The sequence below is a fragment of the Acomys minous genome (assembly GCF_964271855.1).
Source record: "Acomys minous genome assembly, chromosome: 18".
Classification (NCBI taxonomy): Eukaryota; Metazoa; Chordata; class Mammalia; order Rodentia; family Muridae; genus Acomys; species Acomys minous.
This window is the reverse complement of record NC_140501.1, coordinates 62,496,785-62,511,430: the sequence shown is the minus strand read 5'-3', so window position 1 is coordinate 62,511,430 and position 14,646 is coordinate 62,496,785. Positions and strand designations below refer to the sequence as shown.

The window sequence follows — 14,646 nt, the reverse complement described above, 5'->3', positions numbered from 1 at the left end:
ATGTCTCTATTACTGTTCTAGTAAAACTGCTTCCTGGGCTGGAGAGATAGTTAAGAGCACTACCTGTTCTTCCAAAGTTCCTGAGTTCAATACCCAGGAACAACGTGCTAAGTCAAAACTGTCTATAATGTTATCTGGTTCCCTTCTCGTGCAAGCAGGCACATATGCAGGCAGAATGCTGTATAGAAACAACAAATTATTAAGTCTTACACAAAAACCTGCTTTGTAAATAAATTAAAAACAAAAGAAAAGAAAAATCTGGGCATGCTGGCACATGCCTTCAATCCTAGCACTCAAGAGGCACAAGCTGGGCCATCTCTAGTTCAAGGCCGCCTGGTCTACAAGGTGATTCCAGTACAGCCAAGGCTAAACAGAGAAAACTTGTCTAAAAATGAAACAAACAAACAAGAAAACAATAAAGAAAAACCCTGCTTTGTAAGTAGCTTCCCTTTCCTCTCTCTTCTCAGAAGGGTTTGGCTTATCCTCTTCTGTCAATTCTTTTATGCTTCGTCACCCTTTCGGCCACTAGATTGTACATCGCTTTCAAACATGGGTGCTCCGTTCTAAACTAACTTTACCTTTGTTTGGCATTAAAGGCATGCACCAGCACACCTGGGCCTAAGCTTTTCTTTATCTGATATTTGCTCTATACCAGGCTGGCCTTGAACTCAAGTCTGTTTGCCTCTGTCTCCTGGATTGAAAGAGCATTTGTATCCCAGCCAAACCACACAGATCTACATCTTTGGATGTGATCTCTTGACGCGTCAGCCATGTTGTGAGTTAACATTCCTCTACATATGATCTCTGTTTCTTCTCCTCTTAGATCCTCCCTATGATGGGGCTGGTAACCTCCAGTTTCCGATGTATCCTCAACCTCCCATGGCATTCCTGCCTCCCGAGTACCATCCTTGGAGTTTAGGCATCCCTGCACCTTCTGGAGAGCCTCAATGGAACCCACCACCGACGATGTCCACGGAAGACTCACTGGTTCCCAGATGGGATCCCTGGGGCCCCCACTATCCACTGACATTTCCACCCCTACTTCCTGCCTCTGTCCCTGCAGACACCAGCCTCCAGCCATGGTGAAATTCTGACAACAACCCAGGTCTTCCATGAAGATGTCAATGAAGGAACTCGCCCTCCTCCTTGTCTTCCTCCTCCTCCTGCTCCTCCTCCCTTATCTTGTCACTCCTGTTGAGGGTCATAAGTACAGGTGGGCAGTGGATGTGGTACTTACTGGTTGGGGGGGTCATTCCTAGCTGACTTGGCACCTGCCCTTTGCTCTCTGTCTCCTCCAGACTCCTGACACTGTCTCCCATACTACAAGGGCAGCCTCTGTGTCCACTCAACACCTTTTCATTCCCTAGCCTTCTTGTTAAGGAACTTATGATCAGTGTCTCACAGCCTCCAATTCAATGCAATAGAAACTAGTCTGGAGCTTGAGATGGATCTGGGGGCTGGAGTGATGTAATGTCAATTAAAAGAATATAAAAGCTAACCTAGATATTTAAGTTTCAGATACTGAATGAATGTCAAGGGACATTACCACCATTATTTTAAAAGATTTATTTACGTAACAGTGTTCTGCCTGCACCTAACACCCGAAGTCCAGAAGAGGGTACCAGAGCTCATTATAGACGGCTATAAGCCATTGTGTGGTTGCAGGGAACTGAACTCAGGACCTTTGGAAGAGCAGCCAGTGCTCTTAACCAATGAGCTGTCTCTCCAGATCCATTGTCACCTATTTTAACCTAATGTAGCTGTGCTAGTGATGGTTACAGCTAAAGCCCTAAAGTGGCTTTGCACACCTGTGAGGTCTTTGCTTAATTATTTGAAGTGGGAAGTTCTGTTGGACCCTAGAGTCCACTCGGGTAGTAGGGGGCCGTCGCCAGAGACCACTCGAGGACCACAGTGTTGATGCAAAAGCATAAGGTTTATTGCTGACGTGCGTCAGGGGACCTCAGCACTCACTCGAGAGGCGGAGGCACCCTGAGTCACTGTTACAGGCTACTTTTAAAGGCTAAAACTGAAAAGGTCAGGAGGGGCTGTGTGCCCTATGTTATGATTGGCTCTGGTGGTCGCTAGGGGTGCTTGTCTAAATGTTATTGACTATTGCAGTGGTCGTTGGTCTCGGGGGCTATTCTTGGCAACGAGGGGTGTTGGGGAATTTGTAGATGGTATTTTTCTGAGAATTTTTTTTTACCTTAGTTGAAATTGTTTATCTTAGTTGGCCCCCTTGATCTCAGAAACTGAAACTGGCCTTAAATTTTTCTGGGTCACTTTCCCAAGCTTGTCTGGGTCACTGTCCCAGGCTTAGGCTGAGATAGAGAGAGCCTTACAATCCCCCCTTGAGGTTTTAACTGGCCTTAATCTTAAGGCATGTCCCCATTTCTGAGGGTTTGGTACTGTTGAGTTAGGATCAGAGCCTGAGTTACAGCCAAAACAGGGTACAAGGGTGAGAAGCAGAATACTCATAGTCAATCCCGTAATCGGGTAAGTCTTTGCCAGGAACTAAACGGCCCGGGGCTGACCTCCACCCATTCAGCACCTGCAGCAAACATCCTGCTTGGCCACCCACAAGGCCCGCAAGGGATCCAGCTTAGCCCTGAGAAGAGAATGATCTGACCCTGAGATAACCACAGAGACATCCTGCTTTGCCCCGAACTAGGAAATCCCCTCTCCCTGCAGATGTTCCCGGGGCCCAACCCCAGAAGATTCTGTACTTTTCCATTACCCTCCTCGCCTACCCCCGCCCTCCCTGAAGCAGGTTTAAAAAAGCCTGCCCTCACCTTCAATAAACGGCTCTTGACAAGCTACGGTTTCCTTGGGCTCTGCCTTTCTCTCGCCCGTTCTTTATTCACAGGTTGCGACCCTCCTTGGCCCCCCAATAACTGACCAGCCGGACTGGTCAAGTCTTATCTTGAGTGGATCTTGGGAATGATGGAGCTGCTATCGTGGTGTCTCTAGAGCGGAGTCAAGAGTCGCTGGGACAGCTTTGGCGTGAGAGGCATGAACCCTGGCGGCTATTCTGTTGAACTTCAGAGTGGTGGGTGTGGTGAGCAGGATGGCGTAAAGCCCCTCCCAGGGAGACTCGAGTCCTTGAGACTGGTGTCAACGGATGTAGACAGAGTCACCAACGTGGAAGGGATGTCCTGCTGTCTGAGAGTGGCCAGGCTTGTAAATTTCGGCCAGTGGAGCCCAAACTTGGGCTTGAACTGCCTGGAGTCTTTTAAGGCGGGCCTGTGAGTCAGTTTTGGAAGCAGAAGGTTGATAAGAATTAAGCATAGTAGACAAAGGGCATGGTCCCCCATACAGGATTTTATAGGGGGTCAGGTTAAATCGTGAGAGAGTGTTTTTGGCTCTGAATAGAGCAAAGGGTAGGAGGCATCTCTAATCTTTTAAGCCAGTCTCAATGGTCAATTTAGTCAAGGTCTCTTTTGGAGTCCCATTTATTTTTTTTACCTGTCCTGAACTTTGGGGTCTGTACGCACAATGTAAATTTTAATTAGTCCCCAAGATCCTGGCCAGTCCCTGACATACCTCAGCTGTCCTGGAACTCACTCTATAGGCTAGTCTGGCCTGGAACCCACAGAAATGTGCCTGCCTCTGCCTCACAAGGCCTGGGATTAAAAGCATATGCCAACGTCATCCCGCTCTGAGGCCTGTCTTGATCTCAGGGTCTTCCTGCTGTCACATCCCAAAGTGCTGCCTTACAGGCATATGCCCATGCTTCACTGTCAATAATGCATTGATATGACTGTATTATGGATGTAGGGTCTCACTGTGTAGCCTTGGATGGCCTGGAACTTGCTATGTAGGTCAGGCTGGCTTTTGCCTTTGTCTCCTGAGTGGTGGTAGTACAAGTGGCTGGGCTTTTTAAAATCAAATAATTCCTGTTTATTGACCATGGCATCGTTCAGGAGTGGATGATAGAGAGGAATGAGTCTTTTCTTTTCTTTTTTTCAAAGATGTAGTTATTTATTATGTATACAGTATTCTGTCTGCATGTACACCTGCATGCCAGAAGAGGGCACAGAATCTCATTATAGATGGTTGTGAGCCACCAAGCAGTTGCTGGGAGTTGACCTCAGGACCTCTGGAAGAGCACACAGTGCTCCTAACCTCTGAACCATTTCTCTAGCTCCTGAGTTGTTTATTTGCTTACCCACTAACTTTATTCAGATACACTAAGGCTCCCTAGAGGATTGCACATATCAGCTATGCAGTGTGAAGGCAAGCCTGACTTGAGGCCAACAGGGCTCAGTGGGAATCTTTGTTTCTCTCTCTCTTCCTCTTTCCTTCCTTCCTTCCCTTCTTTTTATTCTTTCTTGTTCTGTTCCCTGCACACTGTGTTTTTCTATCTATCCCTGACGGCCTTGGAACTCACTCTGTAGACCAGTCTGGCCTTGAACTCAGGGATCTACCTGCCTCTGCCTGCTGAATCTAGGATTTAAAGGCATGCCCCAGTATGGACTGGCTAGGGCCCTTTCTTAAAGGAGTTGGTTCCTATATTCTCTTGTGTTGTAGTGATAAACAAAGTATGTGGGAGTAGGCTGTTTTTTTTTTACTATTTATTTATTTTCTATTGTTTTCTTTTTTTTTGAACCAGAGTCATATTTAGCCTAGGCTAGCCTCACACTTGCATAGCTGAAGATGGCCTTGAACTCCTGCCTCTTCTGCCTCTATTTCCCATGAACTGGGCTCCTGGAGTAGGCCACCACACAGGGCTCAGAATATTGTCCTTGACAATCCAGAGCCATCTTTTCTTACTGTCTTGTGATCTAGGGTGGGAGCACGCTGTCTGCTCCAGCCACTGATAGATTCTCAAATCATCTACCTCAGGGACCGAGGACAGAGAGGCTGAAAGAGCATATTAAATATCTGTGAGAAATTAGTAAGCAGCTTTCTCACGTGAGGATGGTACATTTCTCCTCTGGACCCATCACTTTATTATCCAACTCTCTGGCTAAAGGTGATGGGGTCAGTTGACAGAGTGATGGCCTTGAATTTCAAAAAGTTCTGGGTTCTATCCCTGGCACAGACTATACTGGCCCTGTCTCCAAAACTGAGTCAAAGGTAAATGTCTGGGGCTGGAGAGGTGGTTCAGTGGTTAAGGGCAATGACTGTTCCTGTGACGGCAAGAGTTCAATTCCCAGCACTGGCCTGTATCTCCAACTACAGGTGACCTAATGTCTCCTTCTATGCTCTATGGACACTGCAGCCAGTGCACAGAAGCATAACTAAAAATAACAATGAAAAAATATCTGTGTGATGGCATACGTGTTATATATTAGCCCTTGGTAGGCAGAGGCAGGCACATCTTTGTGTTAGAGGGCAGCTTCCTCTGCAGAGTGAATTCCAGAACAGACAGGGTTACACCGAGAAACCCTGTCTCAAAACCCAAAAACAGGGAGGCAGAGGCAGGCAGATCGCTGTGAGTTTGGGGCCAGCATGCTCTACAAAGTGAGTCCAGGACAGCCAAGGCCACAGAGAGACCCCGTCTAGAAAAACAAAAAATAAGAGGAAAAAAAAACCCACAAAACAAAACAAAAGCAAAAACATAACCATATAAAAATTCATTATATGTATTAAGTATATAAATTAAGGCTCCTTAAAAATGATGAAACATTTCTTTTTCTTTCTTTCTTTTTTTTTTGGGCGGGGGGATTCTCAAGACAGGGTTTCTTTGTTAGCCTCGACTGTGCTGGACTCTGTAGACCAGGTTGGCCTCGAACTAACAGGGATCCACCTGCCTCTGCCTCCCAAGGGCTGGGATTAAAGGCGTGTGCCACCACTGCCTAGCTTGATGAATCATTTCTTAAAAAGATTAAAACTATTCTTTCTTCTCAGGAATAATTTAAATGTTATCAAGACCTAGTGCTGAAAAATATGACAGAAAAATCAGAGGAGTTCATTTCTGAGAATATTCAAGGAGGCCATGCAAATGAGAGGAGTACCCTCCTCCCAGACCATGCCAATGATGGGTGTATCATCCAACCAGGCCATGCCAGTGACAGAGTCATCATCCAAACAGGCCATGTCAGTGATGGAGACATCATGCAAACAGGCCAGACTAATGAGAGGAGCATCATCCAAACAGGCCATGCCAGTTATGGATGCATCATCCAGCCTAGCTGCACCAGAGAGAACAGCATCGTCCACCCAGCCTGTGACAGAGAGAGGAACATTATTCAAAGAAGCCAGACCACAGAGAAGAGCATCATCCAACCAGGCCATGCCAGTTATGGATGCATCATCCAGCCAGGCCATGCCAGTGAAGGATGCATCATCCAGCCAGGCCATGCCAGTGAAGGATGCATCATCCAGCCAGGCCATGCCAGTGAAGGATGCATCATCCAGCCAGGCCATGCCAGTGAAGGATGCATCATCCAGCCAGGCCATGCCAGTGAAGGATGCATCATGCAGCTGGGCTGCACCAGAGACAGTATCATCATCCAGTCAGCCTAAGCCAGGGAAAGGAACATTATTCCGGGCCAAACCACAGAGAAGAGCATCATCCAAGCAGACTAAGACAAGGAGAGGAGACCTACACAAGCTAGGGGAAGAGAGTGAGATCCCAGCACCTGGGACTTGAAGAGAGAGAGCAAGAGAGGAAGAGGATGGACAGAATCCACAGAAGAGAAGAAAGCAAGTGCCTGGGACCTTGGATGGGAGGAAGAGTAACTGATAGTGGGATAATAGATTAATTATCATGGTCAGCTTTGTGCTCAATTTTTAATGAATCATTGCCTTGATGTGTGATTATTTGGCAGATATTATGAATTAACAAATAAAGGAGGTTTTTATTAAATATATGAGTGAATGTTCATTGTTAATAGTTATTTAAAAAGTGGTTAAACATGGGGCTTGATCTGAGAAGATGTGAGTGAAAGGCCATTTCTTACCAAAAGAACTGAAGCTGAAAACCAAAATACGATTGAATCAAAAACTGTCTCCCACAGGTCTCTTTAATAGAGACACTTATTCTCACCCACAGACAAAAGGCAGCTTCCTGTGGGCATATGGGACATAAAGGGAAAGGACTTAACACACCCAGGTTGGCTGCTGCTTGTGGCTGAACTCTCACAGAGCAATGGTGGCTCCAGAGGCAGTGTGGTTAGAAAACTGCAACTGAGAGGCCAGAAAACTTACAAGTGGAGGTGGGGAATGAAATTTGCCATCTAAATTAAAAAATAGAGGGCTGGAGAGATGGCTCAGGGGTTAAGAGCACTGAGTGCTCTTCCAGAGGTCCAGAGTTCAATTCCCAGCAACCACATGGTGGCTCACAGCCATCTGTAATGAGATCTTGTGCCCACTTCTGACCTGCAGGTGAATATGCAGATTAGAGCACTCACATACATAAAATAAATAATTAACAAAATAAATAAAAAAATAGAGACTGCTATGGTCTCTCTCTAAGGTGCCACGGTCCAGGACACTTGGACTTTCTCTGACTTTGTTTTGGTTGCTGTCATGGACCAGGTTGCATGATGGGTAATGGTGATCATGGTTTTCCATGCTTTCTCTACAGAAGATCAGGGAGAGAGAGGGAGAAAGCCAAGGGATGCAACACTAAGGTACAGGCAGGCAAAATGGAGGAAGGAACAAAACTCTTCCTGATAGAGAACAGAAACTTGACAGTAGCTGGAGCTCAGGGCTCTCTGGGTACAAGATGCCTGTCAGCTATTTCTGGAAAGGACCCTGCTAAATGCTGTAACAACCACTAAATTCAAAAAAGTATGGACAGGGCTGCTATGTCAGAGTACGAAATGGGACAAGTGGTCCCAAACTTAGACTTTTCTTTTGTTTCCCATTACTATGGGAAGAGTTTGTTGGAATAAAAATTTACAAGATGAAATGCAAATCTACATGCTTATATTTAAGAGTGTACATGTATATAGTAACCCCAAATAAAGCATTGCAAGCAATACTAACATCCTGGTGACATGTTTCCAAAGACTTAACTGCTTTAAAGATCCATGTTATAAAGTCACTTATGTAAAGGGCAAAAACGAAGAATCAACATAATCTTTGCTGTTTCAGTATTACTGCAAAAATTTTTCTATCCCCATTAGAACAAAACTATGCATTTGTTAATTCTAGAATAATATATAAGAGGACAATGCTATCAATGTAAAGGATTCACCAACCATGCTGTATATCCCGTGAAGTCCATACCCACTGAACATAAGCAGCAGCGATGGTCCCTAGTGTATGTCTGTGTAGCCCTGGCTGTCCTGGGCTCGCCTTGTAGACCAGGCTGGCCCTTAACTCACAGTGATGCACCTGCCTCTGCCTCCTGAGAGCTGGGATTAAAGGCGTGGGCCACCACCAACTGTATCAAAGATACTCACCTGCTGTAGCAACCAAGTTAAACTACAAAATAAGGCCTTCTGGGTACATGTCACAAAAGTAACAGGCTTAGAATAGTAAAGCATGTTCTCCATGACTATCATTTCATGTAATCCAAGCACTACACAGAAAGTAGTTTTAACCCCAATACAAGTACCTGTTATTCCTGTTATTTTCTTTTCCCTTTCTTCTTCTTCTTTTTTGGTTTGTCTAGACAGGATTTCTCTGTGTAGCCTTGGTGGTCCTGGGCTCATTTTGTATACCAGGCTGGCCTCGAACTCACGTCGCTCCACCTGCCTCTGCCTCCCAGTGGTAATTTTTATTTTCCAGGATAAAGTAAGGATGTTCAGGAATCTTTAGCTTTTCCTACCACTCCTACCACAATCTCTAAGCCTGTACCTAGGTCAGTCACTAAAATGTTTTCAAATTATATAACTCAAATGTGAAAGAAATCCCTGCAGTGTGATTTAGGGCAAGAAAAAAAGTGGACTTGGCACAGACATGCTAATAGGGTAACAAGGTTTCCCTAAACATAACTTCATCCTGCATATAGAATCCAAATCTGCCAACCACCTGTGGCAGGTAAGCGGCCACAGCAACACTGTCATTAGCACAAAGGGAAAGCTGAAACTCTGAAATATGTATTACCCTCAGCTGCAGAGTTTATAAAAGATGTATTCTAAAATACATGGGTTTGCCGGACATGATGGCACATGCCTTTAATCCCAGCATAGGGATGCAGAGGCAGCACATGAGCTTAAAGGTCGAGGCCAGGCCAAAAAACAAAACAAAACAAAAAACAAACGAACGAACGAACAAACAAAAAATCCCCCCCCCCGACACACATATACACAAAAGATAGGCATGCTGGTACACGTCTTTAATCCCAGCACTGCCAGCACTGGGGAGGCAGGGGCAGAGGTTCACTGTGAGTTCAAGGCCAACCTGGTCTACAAATCCACTCCAGGACAGCCAAGGCTACACAGAGAAACCCTGTCTCGAAAACCAAAAAGATATAATGGGGCTGGAGAGATGATGGCTCAGTGGTTAAGAGCACTGTCTGCTCTTCCACAGGTCCTGAGTTCAATTCCCAGCAAGCACATGGCGGCTCACACCCACCTATCCTGGGATCTGATGCCCTCTTCTGGCATGCAGGTGTACATGCACATAGAATTGATGAGCAAGGGAATGGAAACTGTGCTCAGAACCCTGGCTGTGACAGGAGGCAGAGCTGGAGGAGCTGGTGTAGGCAATTACACCTCCTGCATTCAGTTCCATGGTGCTTGGTGGGGCACTGACTAAGGTGAGGTGTCAGGATGCTTTAGAAGCCTGCTTCTCCCTTTAAACTTGAGACACTATCATGGGGAACAGGTGGTGCTCATGCCTAGCACAAAGAGACAGAAGGAATTATGGAGGTTACAAAATACATGCCAACCTATGTTAGGTCCCCAAACACAAAGGCTATGAAGGAAAAACTGCCCATTCCATATGGGGAAAAGGGAAGGATGAAATTAGCCACAACAAAGATAAAAACCCATGTACAAGATGCCTAGAGATGCTTAGAGGAGTTCAAAATAGATTCTTTAAGGTAATGCCTTTTCTATTGCTCTGGCCAGCCAGCTTATCCCTTTAGACCTGAGGAAATCTCATGTGGGACAGGTAGCTGTTTGTCCTAATGTGACAGCTGCCACAGAGCCCAGAGGAGGACTTTTGGGTCTTGTTTTGGTTTCAATATGATAATGATTGTATGTTCATTGGTCATGGTAATATTATACATCCTTTTTGACTGAGGTCAAATGAAACAGCCCTAGGAAGAAGAGAGACTGCTAAAGTAAATCAGTCTATATTTAATGACTTCAAACTACAGAACACGCACATAACTTACATTGCTGAACCCACTACATGGAAATAGCTCTGAGACTGGCTTTATAACATCTTTCACATCTCCTATATTATTAATTGTAGTACTGTATATTACATGTGAGAAAATATATGTTTTCAGAACCAGACACTGATGATGCTGGATCTGACCTGACCAGATTCATCCTGCAGAATGCTGAGACACTGACTCAAAAGTTCCATCCTCAACTGCTGCGGTTACTGTCCCTCACCACAGCCTGCTCATTCCCAGGAGAGCTGAGAAGAAAGCTGTTGATGTCAGTTGGTCCAGCATTTTAGACTGTTCCAAACAGGACTTCTATTAAGCATCAGTGTTCTCAACATTTACAGACTTGACTACAAACACTATTGCTATCTTACTTAGCCAATGTTTTTAAGTTTATTTAGGCTCCCCAAAAGGCATTCCTGGTCCAAAAATTATTGAGAAGCAACCTTGAAAGCAATGACCCATTTCCCTTAAGGGAGATAGGGTTGGTTTTTGGTTGTTTCCTTGGGATATAGAAGCTCATGGTCGTTTATCGTATGGATGTGTAATAATATAAATGTACATGTAAAAAAGTAAACAGTTTCCTTAAATTGAGTTGTGGTGGTTTAAATAATCAAGGTCCTTCCAGGCTCAGGCATTTGCACACCTGGTCCCCAATTAGGGAGTTTTGGGGAGGTGGAATGGCCTTGTTGGAGGAAGTGCATCAAGGAGGGCAGGTTTTGAGGGCTAAAAGCATCTCCCCACATCCAGTTCCCTGTTGTGCCTTGTAGTTGAAGATGAGATTTCTCTGCTTCCTGCTCTAGGTACTGGCTGTTGTTTCTAACAACCACTGTGGCTCTCCCTCTAGAACCATAAGCCAAAACAAACACTTCCTTCTGTAAAAATAAAATGGAGTTTATTGTCATTTGGAGATGGTTATAAGGGTTTTTATTTGGTTTGGTTTGGTTTTTTGGTTTTTTGAGACAAAGACTCTCTGTGTAGCCTTGGCTGTCCTAGACTAACTTGGTAGACCAGGCTGGCCTGGAACTCATAGTGATCTACCTGCCTCTGCCTCCCGAGTGCTGGGATTAAAGGGCATTGCTTATAAGTCATCAATGGTTTTGTTCAGAGAGAAAAAAAAAGGTTAGATCCAGGGATATCTCTCTTCTGTCTATCGTTTTTTAAAAGGTACTGAGATAGAGCTTGAAAACACAAAAGGAGCATATAGAAGTATCTTATAGGAATAATAAGACCAAAAGTAGACTATTTTATCTATTCTTCAACTTAGGGGTGTTCTTATATTAAATAAGATTATTTTAATACATAGGTATAAATTTTGATGTATTGATACAATTTAAGGTTACTTTGTTACACACACACACACACACACACACACACACAGAGGAAGGGAGGGAGAGAGAGACAGAGAGAGAGAGAGAGAAAACAATTTGGTATGTGCTATTGTGCCCATACAACTCAGGGATTGTACAATATTTTCTTCCAGTATTTTTAAAGTTTCAATTACCATCTGTTTAGGATAAGTAAATAATGCAAGTTAATTGACCAACTCGTGGTCAAATATTTAGTCTAATTTAGCACAGGACTATACATCTTAGGAGAAAAGGGATATGATTCTATTGATAGATAATGTAAAAATTGATAAGTTGGTGATTTTCTAAACCCCACAGACCTACAGAAAATGGCCATCACATAGACACATTTGTGAAAATGGGGATGGCTATGCCAAAAACGTTGATAAGTATCTTTCACTGTGGTGCCTGACTGAGGCAGAGTCTGTGATGACCTACAGACACATCCATAGCTTCGGAGAAAGACCTCAAAATTCAGAGCTGTAATTTTTCTATGAGGGAAGTTCCCAGAATGCTCCCCTTCCGCATTCTCCATGCTGAGTTTGCAAGATGCCTGCCTCTAGGAAACAAACCTGCCCCAATTAAATGCTTTGTTTGACCAGAATTGCCTTGGTCGTGGTGTGTCTTCACAGCCATAGAAGACTCACTAAGACACTTGCCTTTGGGCTGGAGAGATGGCTCAAAGGTTAAGAGCACTGGCTGCTCTTCCAGAGGTCCTGAGTTCAATTCCCACCAACCACATGGTGGCTCCCAGCCTTCTATAATGAGATCTTGTGCCCTCTTCTGGAGTACAGGCCTATATGCAGGCAGAACACTGTACATAAATTACCTTCTATTAATGTCTCCTCTGCTGAGACTAAAGTAGAGTCTCCAGCATAGTAGGCTGGGTATACTATAATGGAGATATAATGCCAGCCCCTCACAGGTCCTCTATCACTGAGCCAGAAGCCCAACTCCTCACTGGGGATTCTGGGTAGGGGCTCCCCCACTGAGCCATGTCCCTTTCTCCTCACTGGGGGAGTCTAGGGAGGTGCTCTACTACTAAGTCACACCCCCAGGCTATCAGTGTGGGATCTAGAAAAATCCTCTGCACCTGAGCCATGATCCCAATCACCAGCTGATATTCCTGCAAGGAGTTGGTTTTTGAGTAGCCTCTCATTTACAGCTGCTACCAGAGGTGTCACACACTAAACATCCCTGTTCAAAAAGGGGAAATAGGTCCACGTGAGTCTCCATAGAGCATGCAAGAAGAGATGTCTATATGGATAAGCAGGCACTAGCAGATCATGCTGATAAGTGTCTGAGACCCATAGATTTCCGTTTTTCTCCAGGAGGGATTGGCCTTACTCCTTCATCTGAGCTTGGCGGTTGTATTTCTAACTCCCCTGCATCAGGGAGTTAGCTGGACAGGAAATGCAGTTCTGGAAGCCAGGGACTGGGAAGTCTTTCCAGGTAATGACTGCTCTGGATGGAAACTGGTTAAATCATCCCATGCAAACACATGAAAATACTGATGGAAAGAAAACAAGATGAGCAGGTATCTATGCGGAAAACTGACACACAGACCAAAAAGAAAGAGTACAGAAAAATATTGCTACTTAGTAGAGGCACACCTGTATAAAATGTGGGGGATTCATAACCTAGCCTATCCTACTGTAGTTTGGGGGAACAAAACATTTCTGGGAGTTCCAGCACAACAGCATACTAGGCTCTACCACTGTCTCTAGACACTAAATAGAGGTGAAACATGGTAGGATTTGACACAGACACACTGGGCAGGCTGAGTGTAAGAGTGGAAACTCATCCTTTGGGTCTCAACATTGTTGTTCTAAAGGTGTGTGTGTGTGTGTACACTTAGGTGTGTGTATCAGCCATTGATTAGGCAAGGTGTATTTGCTTGAGGGGAAAAGCAGTTTCTCAGGAGATGGCCTTTCTTTCTTTAGTTCTGGGGTTGTTTGGGATCTGCTTTCTTTCTTTTTTTAATATTTATTTATTTATTATGTATACAGTGTCCTGCCTGCATGTACACTTGCATGCCGGAAGAGGGCACCAGATCTCATTGTGGATGGTTGTGAGCCACCATGTGGTTGCTGGGAATTGAATTCATGACCTCAGTGCTCTTAACCACTGAGCCATCTCTCCAGTCCCTGGGACCTACTTTCAAGGCTCTGCTGTTCCACAAAGTCACAGTGACTTCAGGCTCAGGACAAGGACTGGCGATTTGCTAGTGCCATTTGGAGAACTGTGTAGTGAGACCCTGTTTCAGGAAGCCTAACACTTGTCAGGTGATGGTGGTGGAAGCCTTTAATGCCAGCACTCAAGAGGAAGAGTCAGGGAGACCTCTGTGAGTTTGAGGCCAGCCTGGTCTACAGAGCCAATTCTAGGACATCCAGAATTATACAGCGACCCTCTGCTTTAAAAAAAAAAAGCCCAAACAAACAACCAAAACATGTTGTTTTGGGTGACATGTGTAGAGCCTACAGCTATGTAAGAAGGCTCTGATTTGGATCCAATCATCCATATGGTGGCACACGGTTCCTTGTAAATTCAATCCCAGGGTATCCTATGCCCTCCGTGGGCACCAGAAAACAGGACATGACAGAGATTCAGATACACATAAAAAATAGCAGCTGGTGGGAGCTGTTGTAGCTTTAGCCTGAGGTGAGTTATCATGGGCCTCAGTTTTCCCAAGTAAAGAGTTCTCTTGGGGCCCCTGTGGCTGTGCCCACTAGATTGCCTCCCCACCTCAGTAACAGCTGCCCGGTGTCCACAGGCGTTGGGGGAAGCATTCTGAATTCCACCATCATTTCTGTCTTTGGGATATTAGTTGCTATGGCCAAAATTTGTACCAAAGGGTCCTCACATGGCTGTGTTCAAGGCTGCAGAGGCAGTCCCCTGCATCTTCCTGCTGCCTGTGGCTGAGTTCATGGGAGACAGGACTGTGTGAAACCAGATCTCATTTCTGGAAACATAAATTATCTGGGCACCTGCCCAGCTACTTGATAAGCGGATAAATACATATGTGTCTCTGTGTGTGTACATATGTATGTATGTATGTAT

At 44.9% G+C, this 14,646-nt stretch overlaps 1 protein-coding gene across 6 annotated transcripts in view; it reads left to right on the top strand.

Moving 5' to 3' along the window:
• LOC311589018 (uncharacterized protein) overlaps positions 1-1,498 on the top strand; it is a 34,839-nt gene extending 33,341 nt beyond the window's left edge. For all 6 annotated transcript variants that reach the window (XM_084767261.1, XM_084767259.1, XM_084767257.1 and 3 more), the window contains exon 13: positions 824-1,498. In XM_084767261.1, coding sequence (XP_084623387.1) covers positions 824-1,086 — 263 coding nt within the window. In that variant the 3' untranslated portion in view covers positions 1,087-1,498. The remainder of the gene's footprint in view (positions 1-823) is intronic.
• The last annotated feature ends 13,148 nt before the right edge of the window (positions 1,499-14,646 follow it).